This window comes from Acartia tonsa, chromosome 1 (assembly GCF_053477335.1).
Source record: "Acartia tonsa isolate MP-2025a chromosome 1, ASM5347733v1, whole genome shotgun sequence".
Taxonomy (NCBI): domain Eukaryota; kingdom Metazoa; phylum Arthropoda; class Copepoda; order Calanoida; family Acartiidae; genus Acartia; species Acartia tonsa.
The window spans coordinates 28,064,137-28,082,812 of NC_137260.1; the positions used below are offsets into that span (position 1 = coordinate 28,064,137).

General features: G+C 35.7%; 1 protein-coding gene across 1 annotated transcript in view; it reads right to left on the minus strand.

The window, feature by feature from the left end:
* Prp8 (pre-mRNA processing factor 8) overlaps positions 1–18,676 on the minus strand; it is a 20,002-nt gene continuing 1,326 nt past the window's right edge. The window contains exons 3-23 of the mRNA XM_080157470.1: positions 18,296–18,505; positions 17,498–17,650; positions 16,850–17,071; positions 16,491–16,638; positions 14,991–16,364; positions 14,551–14,700; positions 14,105–14,355; positions 13,762–13,902; positions 13,255–13,363; positions 12,727–12,922; positions 12,258–12,471; positions 9,011–11,515; positions 8,415–8,544; positions 7,923–8,011; positions 7,694–7,784; positions 6,771–6,950; positions 6,083–6,202; positions 4,265–4,423; positions 3,927–4,053; positions 2,043–2,170; positions 1–538 (exon numbers count right to left, since the gene is read on the minus strand). Coding sequence (XP_080013596.1) covers positions 353–538; positions 2,043–2,170; positions 3,927–4,053; positions 4,265–4,423; positions 6,083–6,202; positions 6,771–6,950; positions 7,694–7,784; positions 7,923–8,011; positions 8,415–8,544; positions 9,011–11,515; positions 12,258–12,471; positions 12,727–12,922; positions 13,255–13,363; positions 13,762–13,902; positions 14,105–14,355; positions 14,551–14,700; positions 14,991–16,364; positions 16,491–16,638; positions 16,850–17,071; positions 17,498–17,650; positions 18,296–18,505 — 6,883 coding nt within the window. The 3' untranslated portion in view covers positions 1–352. The remainder of the gene's footprint in view (positions 539–2,042; positions 2,171–3,926; positions 4,054–4,264; positions 4,424–6,082; positions 6,203–6,770; positions 6,951–7,693; positions 7,785–7,922; positions 8,012–8,414; positions 8,545–9,010; positions 11,516–12,257; positions 12,472–12,726; positions 12,923–13,254; positions 13,364–13,761; positions 13,903–14,104; positions 14,356–14,550; positions 14,701–14,990; positions 16,365–16,490; positions 16,639–16,849; positions 17,072–17,497; positions 17,651–18,295; positions 18,506–18,676) is intronic.

Here is an 18,676-nt window from a genome sequence, read left to right on the forward strand (position 1 = left end):
TCTTAGAAAAGAATTTATTGAAATGCACACAATTAAAACAACAAATAATCCTTGCAGATATAAGTTTCATGTATACTACATTAATGTTTTATGTTTTCCTTGTATTTTAAACTACGATTCATTTTTTTTAGTAAGAGTACAAAAAACTTTTAGTGAAACTATATGTATCCAAAAAGTTAACAAAATCATGTGTATGTTATACTGTATTTAGTTGGTGAACCAAAAAAATTGGTGAAATTGCAAAAAAAATAATTTTTCATTGAAGAGAATGCTTAATATAATAAATATCACCATTCTTTCTCCATACGACCATTTTTACCGGATTCTTTGATAAACTGTTCACTGAATGATACTAAGCAAACATATCCTCTCTGTCTGCACCGCCAATCTGCTCCCCACCCTCCTCAATGCTGGCAAAGTTCATGAAGTGTGAGGGTCTGTGCACCTCGTGGTAGAACTCCTTGGGGTTGGCCAGGGCCAGCTCGTACCTCATGTTGGGGTCGTGACGCACTCCCATAAAGTTGTAATTCCAGGAACCCTAAAATATATAATCATGAAAAATGTGTAAAATATCATTATTATGGGGAATTATTTGGCTATTTAACGGGCACAACAAAATACAACTACAGACTGACAGACAATGCACGATTTACAAAAACGACTCTCTTTAACCCTCAATGTCATTTTTTTTGTAGGTAAGATAGAGAGTTGTGACTTCATGACTTTTTAAGTTTAGTAATTATACGTCGGCAAGAGTTGATTTTATTAGGATATCTGGTCTGTGTCGGTCGTGGTGTCCGGTCAAAGTCGGTTGGGTAGCACCAAAATTTTAAAAAAATCTAAATAATTCTTAATTTCTACATTATGACTTTGTATATAAGGTAGAAACCTAAAATTTTGTTGGTGAATACTTATATATCAATGACCTTATGAGAAAAGTGGTGTTATGACCGTTTGACCGCCCCCTGACCGACTTTATGACCGATTTTTGTCCGGCTTTTACTACAGACATATATCATGAATATCGTGGCTTCTATTACAGCTAGAGACCTATAATTTTTTTTGGTAAATCCTAGAGCAATAATAAACAGATAAAAATATTTATTGGCGCCGCCAACCGCCATTTTACCGCCGTAACCGCCGAAAATGGCGGTTTCCGTTATTTGCCGTTTTTTGGCGATGATCAGAAAAAGTAATTTTTTAGTTATGAAAAATAAAAGTTCGTCCTAAAATTTGGTCATCCTAGCTGCAAAATTGGCCGCTCTACAGCTGTTTTAAAATTTAGCGGCTGGCCGCTAAAAATCGGCTAAGGAGCGGCCTGGCCGCTATGACCAGAAAAAGTAATTTTCTCTAAAAATACACATGAACCACCAGAAAAAAATTTTACGTCTTTATCTGTAACAGAAGCCGAGATAGAGGGGGGGGTCAATATGACCCCCCCCCCCCCGATCTATTAAGGTGGGAATAAGGGCCCGATCTGTAAGGGTTAACAACCGGCTAAAGACTTATATTTGATTTAAATTAACACATTACCATACTCATTTCGCATGTATCTACACGTGCAGAATTTTATATTGCAAATTAAATTCTAAATTCTACGAAAAATCACATTTCCTACTTTTTAATAAGCGTGATAATAAAGATATCTTATAGCGGCTGTGTCTCTGATTTTATGAACAATTGAAAAGAATTGTTCAGCTAGTTTTTGAAGCTTTTTTAACACATTACTGTCTCTTAACTAGCGGCTTTACATAGGAGTGCTCCTATCCACTCGAGTATTTGCTTAGAATGAGTAAGAGAGCCAAGGAAAATTAATTATAGTTAATTTAATTATCTATCGTATAACTGACAGCTTTCCGCGGAGAGTAAAATAAAACTTTATAATATTACATCCAGTTATGTTAGCCTCATTTTTAGTATGGCTCAGATCCGGTACTAATATTGCAGATGTTAATCGTTTTCATTGGAAATACCATTCTCAACATACGAAGCTTCCCTGAAAGCCCAGTAGAATTTTGTTAAGATAAAAAAAAAGTTGATACCTGTGTAGGAACCATAAAGAAGCCAAGGAACCTGTCCGACAACAGCATCTGAACCTTCTCGTAGTGAGAGGGCAGGTACCCTTTGGGATTGTTAGACTTGTCCGTGTTGGTTCGACCCCATTCAAAACCTTAAATAAAACAGATTTAAAATTTGTGTTGAAATAATTTTAGGGTAAGTTGAGTAGTTGTTTAAATAAAATATTTGGTAAACACCAAACCCTTGCTATAATATGGTCATAAATCTAAATAGTACACAAAAATATAACTCATTTGATTAGAACAAATTATAGAGAACTTTTGCATATCAGCATTTCAAAATAAATTAGAAATGAGTAGCGCAGCTTCCATACAACTAAACAACGTCAATATTGAAGATTTTTGTTCCAAGATTTAGGTTAAACATCGCTAGTATACCATATAGTATAACGACCTTGTTAATATAAAAATAATGTTAACTGTAATAGTACATAAATGTCCTTGTTACAAATAAATATTTAAGTTTGGTCTAGTACTAAGAATGATAGCGATCATGTTTTTTGCATCGGCCACAATAATTGTGTTTACTGTTTGCTACTTGTTGTTTCTATTTATAAATATTAGTGGTTGCGCCTCTAGCCTCTAGAGGAACGCACAGCTCAAAGGGCTCCATCCCTACACCATTTAGCCTAAAACTTGACCAATGGAAAAAATCCTTTAAAAATGTGGAACGATTAGTCCAGCTGTTTAGGAGATCTTAGAAGACAAACATAAAAACAGACGGTTATCCTGTAGTTTGTGTAATTGGGCTATAGTATTTTTATCCTTATATAAGACTGTTTGTCTTTTTGTGTGTACCGAAGGATCCCACAAACCTTTGGACCGATATGGTTCGCAATTACAGTAAAGACTATCATAGGTTCGGGGAACGTTTTTAACCATTACGTAAGAGGGTACCTCTACCCTACGAAGAGAAATCAAGCATGGAAGAAAACCTCCACAAAATTTTTTTAAAAATCTTTGAGAAACAAAATGTAAAGTGTAAGTAAGTATCTCTAGCAGCCTCTAGGGGCGTGGCCTCTAGTGCCACTAATGTAACTTTAAGGCTTTATGTTTTAATTACTGAAGATTTGCATATAAAAACTAAATATTTAGATGTGTGTCTGTCTGTCGGTCGGTTAAAAATCTCTAAACCGGTGTTTCTCACTTTTCTTCTAAATGGGACTATGCAAGAACGAGAGCAAGTGTTTGTTGAGAGCACAGTGAAACAACACGGAAATACATCATCAAAAGCTGAAAAATTCAAAAGTACCCTAATCAAACTGTTTTCATTAATACAATTTGACATCCAGTTTGCTAAATATACATTTTTCATCGAAAAATTATACTTTTAAGTCAAAGCATTTGATGATTTGTAATCTCAACTGATTAATATTTTCAATTATTGCTCTCGTTCGTAAATAGTCCCTTTTAGTAATACTAATCAAACTATAATATATATAGAAAAGTGTATTACATATTTAGAAAAAGTAATGTTAAAAGTTCTATGACGTCATAATAGGGTAATCAAACATCATAATGTAAGTTTATCTTTTAAGTTTCATAAACGGACAAACTCGAAACGTACAGAAGCTGTGCTGCAATATTGCACAAAAGTATTATTTCATAAAAACATAACATAAGATAACGTTACACGTACTAGCTATTTAATAGTACATATTCTGTATACTAAGACGTGACTAAATTAATATTAAAATTAGGTATATTGTCAGTCTCTAAATAATATTATCATGATACTTTTTTTCATATTAACTAACTTACTTACTTTACGCCAAGTAGAAAAATTATGATAGTATTTTACTACAATTTAAAACTTTAATCTTTGTCTGTCTGTAAATATTTGTATACCTGAAGGAGTAAGCTTGTACGCAGTGAGTGAACAGGATCCAGGTGTGAAGCTACAGGTAATGATGACCGTCTTCTCTCCATCCCAACTGGTGTGCTCGGCCATCACGTTGGCGTGCGTGCAGATATCCTAAAAAATAATTATTTTAATTATGAATTTTACAGACTAAAAGGGCTGTAAATAAAAATAATATCAAGTGAAGAAGGTCTAAAACGCATTTTATTATTTCTATTTTAATAATACTCACTACATCTTTGATTTGACGCAATAAGTAAGTAGGCTTTCCTCAAAGAAATTGTTAATTTCCCCCCCCCCCCCCCCACATCTTATAATCTAATACCTGAGGTGACAATTGAGGCAGCTCATTGGGCTGTGTGTGAATCCATCCAAGAGGCTCCATATCCCCTAGGTATTCGTGTGAGGGCAGGGCTGTGGGCAGATGGACTGTCTGGTGAGTGCCCCACTGAGGTGGTAACACAATGCATCTGATCTCTTTCACCTAGGTTAAGAAATAATTGAATAACTTTAATTTCTTAGGATTTGAACCAAAAATGTCGAAAATAGAACTAGATACGTGTGAATGTTAAACCAATCAAGGCTGTAATAATAAAAGCTCAATTTGTGTTTGGCAGGATTTCCTGATTAAGGTTAAAAATCCCTTAATTTCTTAAACTTAAAACTTTTTAGTACAAAAGTTTAATGACAAAATTTTATAAAGAATACACAATTCTCGAACATTTATACAACAAATGTTACGTGTTATTTTGAACTGTACTAAAATATATATACAGTGCAGCAGTCATTTAGTTATCTTTTTCGATGCGTAGCATCTCTATAAAAATCCGCTTCCCTAACCGACTCACTCCTTCTTACAGATAAAATATATATTGCTATTAGAGTGTATTAGTGTAAGAGCGAGGTAAACACTCCCCTGGGCTTCTGTCTTAATTTAACCAATTTTTGTATACTTCAAAATATACAGGAGGGAGAGAACAATGAAAATAATATTTTTATATAACCCCAACCCTTCTCTTTCTCTATCCCTTCTCCTCTATCTTGTTATTCACTATGTCATCTACGCATCTATGACTATTGTCGGTCTAGTTTTTAGATAAAGTTTACCAATTAACACCTGGGTGGTTAAATTTTTTTTCTTCTCAAAATTGTTAACAAACTATTGAAAAAATCAATGAAACAAAAATAAAAGTTTGTAATTCTCTAAACCTACTTTATTTAAGCTCTAATGAGCTTCTAACACTGTTACTACAAGATCATAAAAACAAACCTAATTTATGAAACATACATAATAAAAAGGGGGGGGGGGGATTTTTAATGCAACCATCTCGTAATCAATAAGTAAATGGCACTTAGAATTCCAAGTTCGATCTAAAATTTTGCATGAGTGATCCTTGGTAGGTAATCCTTTCCCTAAATCGAACAAAAAGTTGGAAAAATAACGCATAAATGCTCAGTTGTTTAGCCGGTTTTTTTTTTGGCTATTTTTAGGTCAAATCTATTATAAATTACGTAGTAGCTACCGGCTAGAATCGTTTGAAAACGTTTTAGAGCGGCAATGAGTATTATGTGGAAATAGGTTTAGTGACGAATTTGCCCTGAAAAAAGCCAACAAATGGCAAAACGGCTGAGCCGTTAGCCGTTACTTTTCCAACTTTTTGTTCGATTTAGGAAAAATAGACCTACCAAGGATTACTCATGCAAATTTCAGATCTAAATTCGAATTCTAAGTGCCATTTACTCATTGATTCCGAGTTGGTTGCATTAACCCCCCCCCCCCCCCCATTTAATAAAAATAATTGGGAAACTTCGCGTTGTATGCACTTTCATAATATAATAAAATTAAGTCTTGTACTATGTGAATTAACGTCACTATTTACATTTTTTTCATTATCAATAATATATTTAATATTGATTAGAAAGAAAAAAAAATAGCCAAGTATTAGTCTAATTTCATAAAACCAAGAGAAGGGGGTATAAACTAGAGAAACAAAAGATTTTAAAAAATCCTTGAACGTTTTGTAAAAGCTGAAACTTTGTCCCAGATCACAATTAAATGTTTATGAACATCAAATTTATTTTCGATTATTTCTTTTAAAATCCAATTAATGAAAAACCATCAAAAAATGAATAAAATATTTACCTGTGGATTATCTGGAGGAGAGATCCCATAGAGGTATCCCGATATCTGAGTTCTCAAATCTGATATCATTACAAACTTCTTCAATACGTTCTTGGGTAGAATGTAAGTGTAACCAGCCTCCTATAAAATAAAAATATGTTTTAGAGAAATGTTGTTGTTGCCTCGAATCAGCACTTCCTAATTTCAACTGAACGTTTTAGGTTTTTAAGAAGAAAAAATATTTTATGTTTTAATCAATGATTTTAATCATCAATGTCACATAATGTTTACTGAAAAACTACACAAGTTTTGAAGAAAAACTTTTTGAAATCGTCTAGGTACATCTTTTATTGCATGAATTTCTCTTTTACAAAATGAGAGATATATTAAAATCCAGATGGAAAATGAGAAATTCCGGATGCGATTCTAAATTGTTTAAAATAATCATCTATACCTACTATTTACCAAAGTGTAAAAGTAACACGTTTATAAACTTTATCTTTATCTAAATAATTAAAAGTTCAATTATGAAATTGTACTTTTATTTACGTATTTTTTATTCATTAAACAAATAATAATTAAAAAGTACTATCGTTAATTAGAACTTATCTTTTATAAATTCAATAGGCAGTTTTTGTCCAATATTTTGTTTTGTACTTATGTGTGTTTTCATATCCGCAATCAACTAGTAATTCTTTATACAATTCACCTTAATATCATCGCTGCTGACATAGATGTGGTTTGTCCTGAGATGCAGATTAGTGGCGGAGATAGCTCTGACCCTCCATTCTGTCTTGCTGGCGAAGGTGTTCCTCTCGTAGTTGCTGGTCGTGCTCGTGATGATCTCGTCACCGTGCTTGTTCACTGATCTTGTAGTTGTCGCTGTCAACTAAAAATAAACAATGTTTAATATTGCAGAATTATTTGTTTTTTAGCAAATCTTTGGTCAAATGTTAAATTAGTACCGCGGGTACTCTAAACTTACTTAAAACGTCAACTGATATTATTTCTAATTGTTATGCCAATAATTATCAGCTATGGACTAGATTACAAATTGTTACAACTACAAAAAAAAATCCTAAGTTATTCAAATACCTACGAAATTTGAGTTTATAAATTATTTCTGGATTATACCCCTGAACATTTAGGCCAACTATATGAATCAGAAAGGGGGAAAAACAACTTGGATTTATAAAAATCTAACTTTGTAGATTTTTACCCAAAATAAAGCTCTTTAAAACAATCTACCTTAAATAATTACACAAATAAGACAGCTGAAATAAGATAGGAGTTTTCATAATGTATTAAGACGCAAAATGTTTGCAAATTTTGAAAGCAAGAGTTATTACCAAATAATATTGTGCTTGAAAATGTATATTTAACAGTACACTTTCTTTAAATACACGTGGAGGTTCGAGATAAAGGTAAATTGCGCAATTAAAAAAATAAATATAGTCATCTATATAATATTGCTTTTTTTAATCAGGTAATTTTATTTATCACATCGTATTATAGACATCTTTCCGCGGATATTAAATGATATTATAAGGCTAGTATGGCTAAGAACCGGTTCTAATCCAGCTGATATCAATTGGCTTCGAAGAAAACTGGAAAAGAATTTTTCAATAATACCTGGCTCTGTTCCTTAGTCTGCTTCTCAATTTCAGCAATCTGCTGCCTCTGGGCACTTGGAGCTGAAATCTCCATACCGAGGATAATGTCCCTAAAAATCAATTACAAAGTTAAAACGCTATCAAGAAAGCAAAAACTAAATAAAATTGTGTACTTGCACTCCAGAGGATTTTTTTGTATCGTTTAGGGGCGCATCCACTGATATATGGAATACAAAAAATGATCCAACCTGATTTCCGACTGTGTAAGAGAGGCAACGTTGACATTGTTCTTCTTACCATAGTCAGCCAAAATCAAATCCTTCAAAGTCACCTCACACTAAAATTAAGAAGCAATTAATATGAATAATTTTTCAAACAAAAATTTATATAAAGTAAATAATCAAGATCTTATATGAGTTATAATAATTTAGATTAAGGATTATTGTCTATTTGTATGTAAAGCCTCCAATAAAAGTATCCCCTAGAAAAATTCGATTAATCGCTGTACATCCCAACTGACGATACAAAAAATTAACCTATTTGTAGATATCAATTATTGGTTGAAACGTTTTGACACTCCACTCAAAATTCAGTCCCCGAAGTTTTTAAGACAATTAATAAGAAAACGTTATCAAGAAAACTTTGGGGACTAGTGTAATGAACAGCCCCTCCGTTTTCTGAAGAGAGGGTAAAAACTGAATGCCTTTTTTTATACTACATGAAGAAAAAAACAATCTAACCTTAATCCATTCATCATCAGACAAAGTTGGCCAGATATGGTGAGGCTCCGTGATAGTGGTCTTGTCAGGCTTCAGGATAATCTTGGTTCTGTCATTGTTCACGTGCAGGGCTCTCAAGATCAGGATCAACCTAAACAATATTTATGTTCGATTTTCTTTTATGATACCTAAAAGTTTTAAGATAAAATTGCTTGTTGTACACAAAAACAATAATTTTGGCCTTAACAAAGATATTTCAATTTCTAAAATTTACATCTTTCTAAAAGACAGGGATTAAGCAACTCTGTGAATATAAATGATTCGCTTACAGTTCCCCAACAAACATAGCTAATAATGATATAATCATTTGTACATTTTGTCTCCCCAAAGATTGTTTAGAACTTTCATATTTTTTCTGTCAACAGTGAATTAGCGTTATTTAAATGAAAGTAAGTTATTATTTAAAAATAAAATATACTTTAAATAAATATAATTGGAAATTTAAAGTCTTCAAAATTAATGATATTTTTTTTTGTTTTCATCAAACCTATCAAATGAGGTAAAAACTATTTATCAAAGGTTAAAATTGTAAATGAGACTTGTAAAAAAAAACTAACCTAGAGAACGCAGTGTAGGAGGAAATAGTCCTGAGCCAATCATCATAAAGATTAAACAAAACCATCTGCGGCTCTGTGGCCTTCAGGATCAGGTCACCAAACTTCTCCACCTTGAGACAGGCCTGGAAGGGCAACTGCAACTCTGATCCCTTGATCACAATGTTGGGGAAATCCAGCAAATGGACCTCAAGAGGATCCAACATACCCTTTCTTGTCACAATAATCTGTTTGGGCTGTTCTTCAACGGGTAGAGAACGAATAAGCGCAGCTACTTCCTCAGCAGTCTTCCACTTAGCTAACTGACCCAAACGTTTCTGGCCGGCCCATACACTGGTGTGAATAATCTTCAAAAACAGCTGTCCTGTCCTTGGGTTGAAGATAAAGATGGCGCCGTTGATGGGTTTGGTAGTCAAATTACCTTCAAATGTCTTGTGAATAGTGACTCTGTACACATTAGTGTCGTCGACAAACCAAATGATCTGATTGCTGAAAAGCTCACCATAATTCTGAGATGATAGGTAGGGCTCAGTTGGTTCGGAGGAGTACAGTTGGAGACCTTTCCTGATTCTTTCTCTCAACACATACAGAGCTGGATTTGCTTTCATAATCTTCGCCATGGCCTGTTGGATCAGCGGCTTAGCACCTGGGAACCAGTTACCAAAGGCAGAATGTAGATTGTAAGCAAGATCAATGCCAATCAAAGTTCCAGTGGGGCTGGGATAGATAGACATGTTGTCGGTAGTGTAATCCAAAAACTTAGCTCTGGCATATCTTTCAACGTCGTGGGAATCGTAATCACCCCATCTAAGCTGAACATCTAGCCAGTATTTCTGTGTTGTGGTCGAGTCCATGACATCCTTACTGTCAGCCAACAAGCTTGGTCGTGATACATTCCATTTGTAGGCAGCAAACAGGAGAATATCAGCGCATGAACTGTTCATTTTGTAGCTTTTCCGGGGATGGATAGTTTCCTTTTGAACAGTTTCAATCTCCAGGGCATCCAGCTCCTGATCAAATACCTGACACAAATCCATGACCACGGATTCGTGAACCTTCTGCCACAAATGCGCCCTGAAGATCTGAATCAAGGAGATTTTGAGTGTGGGGATCTTGCCGTGCATGAAGATACCTGTCAAATCAAGCTGTACCTGGAAACCAACGTATACGTTAGCACGATTAATGGTTGGTGACCACCAGAGAGTGAACCTACGGTTGGGAATCTGGTTCAAACCGGATCTCTGAGCATTAGTCAGCTTCTTGTACTTCATGGACTCCTCGAAACCGGATGCTTTCTCCCAGAACAAACCTTCCCAGGTTGGGAAATAAGTTCCTTTGAACAGTGTATGCTCCAAAATACCTTCAACACCACCCAGAGCTTGGATCATGTCAGTTCTGTAGTTGTTCAAATTCCAGAGTTTGCCGTCGTGACGTTGATGTGTCCACCAGAAGGGATTCTGTTTTAAGACCTGATAGGCCTTAAATTCTGTCCTAACTCTCCATCCCTTATCATAAGCCAAAGTGTGACGATCCTTCTGGAACAAAGTGTTGATTCTGGGAATACCTCTATCCCAGGAATCTTCCAAATCTTCTAGAGTCAACCTCCTGCTTTGAGCAGCGGCCTCCTGTCTTTTCAAAGCATATTCCGCCCAAACTCTCTGCGAGTCAATAAACTCTGCCTCCCAGGGTTGAACATACCTGTACAGATTAGGAATCAGCTGATCCTCCTCATGAGACATACCAGACCTAAAATGAGTAATTCCAGTGTCTGTCTGCTTGGACCATCTCAAATCAGACTGTGGAATGAGGACGTGGCCCATGGACAACATACCCAGGCCGCCCAACTCTTTGGGGGTGTAAAACACCACGGGTGGAAACCTGCTAGGCATTTTAGAGTTGAGACCAATCTTGATCCTAGTCTGGATTTTGTTCTCACATTTGACCAACATGTCCAACAGTTCCTGAGTGTTGACAACTGCTTCACGGAAGTAAGTCATCAGACCAATCAAGGCTGTGTTCCATTTGTTCACAATCTTTGTAAAGGTTGTAGATCCTGAGGCCATAAGAATCTGTCTCACTCTGTTATGGAATTTAGACATGCTTTCCTCGTCAACTCTCAAGAAGCATTGGGCTGTTCTCTCCTTAGTAACCTCATTCTGCAGGTTCCAAACACCGTCTCTGTGAGTAAACTCCTCATGTGATGTTCTAACTTTGGGAAGAATCCTCAACTCAAACCCAGCCATGGCAAACAGCAGATTAGGATTGTCCTTACTGTAAACAGACACAAAGGCCGAGTCCCAAGTAACTGTTGTAACTGAACGCGGCAACCTATTCTTGATATCCCAGAAGGTGGCACGGCCCAAGTTGACGTCATGTTTCATGAGACGCATTCTGGCGTCCCTGGGCCAGCACTTCTTGTTGTTGTACCCGACAATGTTCTCATTGTTTGGATCAGGATGTTCGGTTAGGTAACGTTGGATCAAGTCTCTGGCTTCCTCGGCGGTGAATCTAAATACAAACAATAATATATTATACATAAAAATAACCACGCCTGTTCTTTTATTGGGACATGTTCGCAAGTACTTTTTCAAAAAGCAAAGTTTTCTTAATTTTTAAATAAAAATATTTGGTCCTACCCCAAACGTAGGAGTCCCAAACGTCGGAGTGGACAAACGCAGGAGTCCTAAACGTCGGAGTGGACATTGCTTAAGTAAAACGCAGGAGTCTCCGCTATTTTAATAATTTGACAATTTTGAAATTTTTTTATATCCCTCTGTCTACAAAAAAAATAATTATGGCCGCAGCGCTCGCCCCCTAGCCTGCCTAGCCGCAGCGCTCGGCCCCCTGGCCTATAACCTAACCTAACCTAATTAAGAAAAATAAGGGGACTGAGGGAGGGGTGGGGGGGTTGTATAAAAAAATTCAAAATTGAAAAAAAAAATTCAAAACTGAAAAAAAATTCAAATTGAAAAAAAATTCAAAATTGAAAAAAAAAATTTGGGACTTCTGCGTTTATCCACTCCGACGTTTGTCCCAAAAATCCTGCGTTTGTCCACTCCGACGTTTGTCCCACTCCGACGTTTGGGACTCCTGCGTTTGTCCACTCCGATGTTTATCCACTCCTACGTTTGGGACTCCTACGTTTGTCGTGGAACCAAATATTTATTTAAATTGCATTATAAACGATTTGAATTAATCAAATAGTATAATAATTTTTGTTAATAGTAGTTTTATTAAATAAAATACTAACCTGAAGAAAATATGGAATTTGTCCACATATCTTGAGTAGAGACGAATAGGATGCGAGACTTCTGTATCCACGTCCTGGAAACTAAGGAAATCATTTGGCATCTGGGGAGGTCCCGCCATCTCAGAGGCTCTGTTCAGACCAAGGACAAGCAGGTCCATGACCAGGCCGTAGTATTGGACAATGAAGGAGGAGAATTGCAGACCTCTAATGATACCTAAATAATAAATCATTAGTAATGTTTATAATATATTTATTTTACCGAAATTCCAGTTTTTAAAGTAAAAGAATTATTTCCAAGAAAATCTACTTACCTAACGAAATTGTGTAGAAATAAAAAAAATGTCCTTCTTTGCATAGAGGCCCGAGAGATTGGAAAGGAAATAAAAATAGTCTTAAAACTTTCAATTTTGAAAACAACCCTAAAATATGCCTTATCTAAAAGCATATTAAATGAGCCAAAAGTACTCACCATAACTGTTTGTATGATTCATGTCTTTGTAGTTAACAACCACGTTATTCTTAGATGACATGTAATCAGCAATGTTGTGATCAACAATGAGACGAAGAAGTCTATTGAGCAATGTCAAATCAATCTTCTCGTATAGTTTCTCAAATGAACATTCCATCATAACGTTACATTCACCATCCCCGGTCTCCCATACATCCTATAAAACAAAAATATTTTTGAAAAAATTTTAAATGGTAAAACCATCTTTACACAACACACACAACCATATAAGTCACATAAAAATAAAATCTAAAAAGATGTAGGTAACCAAACCATTAACGGTAAACATTAAACATGGTTTTGGCTACGACTCTAAGATTCATTCGGAAACTCTTATACTCTTGATAACATTTCCTGAAAATGAAATATAGCCTCAACTCTAGTAAACTCTTAGAAGAAAATAATGAAAATCAACACATTTTAGGATAACTTTTAACTTGTTCAATTGTAAAACACTGAAAAGTGAGTAAATTTGGAGAAACTCAATACCTGTAAATTGTTAATACCCTGACACCATTTGTAGGCCAGCAGTGGAGGGGGTTCTGTGTCGCTTGGCTTAATCCAGGGTGGGAATAAACGACGTTTGTCAGCCTCGTACCTTAAATAATGTAAAATAGTGATTTTGTCTAAAATTGCTATTATTTTCTTCATGCATATTTAAAATCTAAGCAGGAATAAAGGGATAAAAAAAAGGGGGGGACATAATGAATGGTTTATTTAATCATTTTCCTATCCCATTTCCCTTATCCACGAGATATAGATTATTGAACTTAATTATCCAATCTAATAAGCGTTGCATTATGTAAATCAATGAAAGAAACTTTTTTTCCCCTAAAACATTTCCATCCTTCAAAATAGTCTTGATAAGACAAGCTCTAAGTGTTTCTTATTTATTATCAAGTTGTAATTTACTTATTTAACTTCTGTTATTAATAAAGAATATTTGCGACTTATGTGTGTTAAATAAGATTTTTTACGCTAAAAGTGATCACTTACCAAAGATATTGATCAAGGTAGGCATCAGTGATCTTCTCCAGAGGTTCCACATCATAAACAGGAATAAGATGACTGTACAGGTCCATAAACTCAATACCAACCTCCTTGAAGGCACGCTGGGTCAACAAGTGACGCTTAATTCTAAACAATATGAACATTAGTATTTCTCAAAAACAATATCTTAAATTTATCCCACCCTTTCTAAATTATACAATTTGCAGATAATTATTTAAGAAGATGGTATATATTATGATCAAACAAATAAGCTAACAAATGACGGAATGAGTTTATTATATTGGGGAGGGGTTACTTTAAAGTTCATTGTACCCTCTATTAGCCTTACCTGGATAACGCCTCATGAGGATTATCATAAGCCTGTTCAATGAGACCCAACTCCTCTCTCTGGCTTTGGTTCAACCTGGACTTGACACTGTAGGCCTCCTTCAGCCTCTCCAGGGCGAGGATCAACAGCTTGGTGTCGTGCTTGTATGACAGGGGAGGGAAGGGAATGGGCACAAAACGCCTGGATTCCAGCCAATGTACGGTGGTTGTGTAGATGGCTACGGCTTCCTCAGGAGAAATGTAAGGACCATCCTAAAAGTATTATAAGTAAAATAAAAGTTAAAACATCTTAAAAGTATTTTAAGACGCGCACAAATAGTAGTCAAACTAAAGGTAGGAAAAATATCTTGTCCCATAAACATAATAATGCAAGGTGCGACAAATAGTTGATTTTATACAACAAAAAAATCCTAGTAAAAAACTCATCTTAGGTAACAGGTTACTTACCTTTAGATAGTTATGCTGTCGCTCTTGTTCAGCTTTTAGGTAAAGACGGGTCAACCTGCCCAAATTCTTCTTGCAGACAGTCTTGTCTACTGTGGCTCCACGCCTGATACGTTCACGATTGTAATGAGCTGTGTTTGTCCACCAATCAGCCTAAAAGTAAATTTTTTTTTTAGATTTTTTGAAGTAGACAACCTAGTGCTAATTTTGTTTTAAAAATGGTGCAGAAACAGATTAGTGTTGAATGGTGAAAAAACACTGATAAAAAAATTTATGATTATTGTAAGAAACTAGTACACTTATCTAAAGTTTTCTTTTAAGTATCAAAAGTGTATTTGCATTTTTTGTCGTTGTATCAGTATCAGTATTTTTCAACAATAACATTTTGTTTGCAATAATACATATTTTTTTAAAATAAAAAATATTCAAATAAAAAATCTAACCTTCATTTTGACATATCTCAAAATCATGTTTTCAATAGGGGTAGGCAGACCAGGAACTTTCCAGGGAATATTCGCCTTCCAGCAACGCCAAGCTTCACTCAAATGCTGGAGGATTGTTCTGGCTTTGTTCTGCTTGATACCCTCTGGCATCATATCAATGATATCGTGCATAACGCTAGCCCTCAACTCCAAATCAAAGTGAGATTCCACTCTCTGCTTGGTAACTGTCTTGGCCACACCCTTGCTGTGTCTACCCTCAAACTGTCTGGACAACAGGTTACCCAGCCATCTCTCCAGCAGAGGTGTGATACCACGCATGAAGAAGAGCCAGACTCTCCATCCTGGCGCCCAGAAACCGCAACCAGGACCTTTACCAACAGGACCAGTATTGAATCTATAGTAGATAACGTGCTTAAGATCCTTGCACATACGAATCTGTTTCATGAGCTTGTATTTGTACCTGTACATACCAGTGAGCTGACCAACGTGGGCCACAGCATACTGGAGGCCATCAGCCAGCTGGAAGGCGTCAACATTGTTGAGCCTGTATTGCACATGGCTGTCCACAATCAGTTTGGTCAGACGCAAAATTTCTCTGCACAAATGGAACGCATTACCGAATCTACTCTTCTTACGCTCCTTGGTGGTCAAAGTTTTGACTGGCTTCAAGTTAAAATTGTAATCCAAATGGAGATAGTTCAAATTCTTCCTGTGAATAAGAAGATTCAACATGTTGTAACCCTGTCTGCAGACCTGTAGACCAGCCTCAACCCAATCCAGACTAGTCGACTGGAAAAACTTTGTGGCCTTGAATGATCTGAACAAATATCTCTTCTTTTGTGGCTTGGGAGGTCTATGCTTGAGTGCATTAAGCACAAAGTACTTGAGTAGTTTCTGGTAGCTGACTCTAACCTTAACAGGCTGACCAGGAGGACAATGTTCTCTGTACCAGTTCTTCACCAGAGGAATATCAATATTACGCCTTGTACGTCCTGAACGAAGGTTAAACGGCCGTGGAGCCCACAACAGAGCAATACCATTGGCAGTATGATCTGTGTAAAGGGGCGATTCCTGTAGGAATGGGACAACCTCTTCTGGCAGCTCAAACTCTTCCTCGTCCTCGGGGAGCTCAGAGTCCATGGACTTCTGGGCATGACGATGGCTAATGGGGTTGATCAGCGGGTCAAAATAAAATGCGGGAAGGTCAGGATCCTCGGCTTTAATGTAGACCACGTTGGGTGTATGATACCAGGACAGATGGACAAACTGAGGTAGATTGTTGTACAGGTAAGGGAAGGCGATCTTGTACTCTGTACGGATTGGCTGGCGGATAATGATCTTGTTGATGTCGTTAAACTCGTTCCAGTCATCATCCTGATACAAAAAAAAATATAGGTATTATTAGTTTTTAATTTGATTTCAATAATTCTCAAAGTTTGTTTTGTTTATCTCCTAAAAATAAAAGTTAAATTGACAAAAAAGAGAAGAAAAATGAAATACCTGAGCCAATGAGTCCTTTACTAGGGGCTCAAACTTAGGTCCTCCAGGAATGGCTACATTCAAGGCCTTTGCTGTAAAGAAGGACTTCATGTCAAACAGATAGAAGTAGTTATCATCTACCAAGTCTGTTAATAACTGGTTTGCCATTCTAAAATTAAAATATTATATTATTCAAGTATTCTACAATATTTCAAGTCATATTTTTCATATTAATATTTGTTAAACCAAAACAATATACATAATTCTCATAATATAACAAAATTATACATAAACATATTTTAATTTTTTCCCTTTTTTTAATTCAATCAAGTACAAAATTTTTATTTTATTTAACTGCTTTAGTTTAATACAATCCTTACCTGTACAAGCAAGCCAACTGCGGGAGGGTCAGATTCCACTTCTTGTAAGAGGTACCATTCATGTATCTTGAATCAGCTAGCGGTTTATGATCATAGAACCAATCCTTGATAGCTTTATCTTCATCATCGTCCATCTCAATCTGAATTGCCTCTAGAGGCTCCACGTCCAATACGTTGTCAGCATAGTCAAGAGGAGGCTCCTCGTCGTCAAAAGGTGGAAACCTAAGATAAGATCAGTGGATCTTAAAGGATTAAGGCAATGGAAGAAAAATCAATATATTTTATTTTTAATATTGTTCCACAATTTACCCTGTTTGAATATTTAAATTGTTGGTTGATAAGTTTTAAACTAACACACCAAAATTACAAAAAAGGCCAACAAAGAAAACGAGGTATAAAACTTTGGGAACCAATGTAATGAATAGTCTCAAGTCCCATCCCTCAATGTATTTATATTAAAAACGACTACTTTGGATCATAAATCTTATCAGTTGTAAAAAATGTCAAATGGCAGAGGGTTTGAAATTATTTTTATATTAGAGTAACGTTATAATAGAACTAAAGTTCGTGGTTTAAATCATGATATAAGTTTTTTAATATTTCTTTTAAAAACTCTGACAAATATAACACAAAAATAGGCCTAGGTACCTCATTCTTTTGAAATGTCTTCTGTCTCTCTTCTCCCTCCTCATCATGATCCACATGGAGCCCCACTGGGCCAGGTAGACAGGCTCCACAACCCACGGGATCTCGTTTACAAATGTGATAGCTCCGGTGATATGGTATAATACAGAGACATCCCTGTACAACAAAAAGAATTAAGAGTCTGACTTGCAACGCGTCAAAGTTGTTAAAATAGTATTATTCGGGTGTAACATTAAATGTCGGGTAAACAGAAGAAAGCAAATACAAACCAGCGCGGCGCAGAGAGTTCAATAGGTTGTTGTATGATGTTAATAAATGTTGAACCAAAGTATACCAAAGTTTTTGAGCATTATTTATTTCAGACACGACAGTTTATGAAAATTCGCGCGGTGTAATAAAAGTTTTTTTTTAGTAGGGCTTTGAAACCGATTAATATTCGCTGGATTAGAACCGGTTCCCATCCCTACTGAAAAGTCATGTAATCATTGTTTAACAGACAATTCTACACAAATATTAAAAGTAAACTTTATAAAATCAATAGTAAGCTTAAGCCTTCAGCTTCTTAGGGTTTACTAAACTGGTTATAAATCCATTAATTTTTTATTTTAATATCCACAGAAAGCTGTCCATAATACGATCCGATAAATAACTATTTTTTGATCAGTTTAATTTTCCAAAATTAAGGGCAAGACTTAAATCAATAGCTAGGTAATCAAAGTATGTGCAATTATAATTTGCTAAAGATCCAATCGTTTCTTCTTCAACAACGAAAATAACAGCAAAAATAAAAATTGTACATACCTGATTTGTTCCCAGGGCATAGGCATATTCTCTAAGAGCTTAAGTATAGCATGAGGCATATACTTCAAAGCTCCCAGGTAAACTCTCTTGTCATGTCTGTACTTCCTGCTGGACATATCTCCATGGTCCCTGATGATCTTACGCAAATGCTCTGGAGGCATGTCTTCTTTCTGCGCATCTACAAATCCAAACTTGCGCTTTTCAGCGTACCTAAAATGAACAAAAAATATGAAAAATTATTCTTAATCCCCATGTCTTAGTTACAGGGATATTATATAATAATATGTATATTCTGCACAAGATTCATTTTTTTCTGCGGCTCCAAAATATTTCTTCCCCCCCCCCCCCTCTCCTTTTTTTGAGGGGATGGGGGGGTTGGAA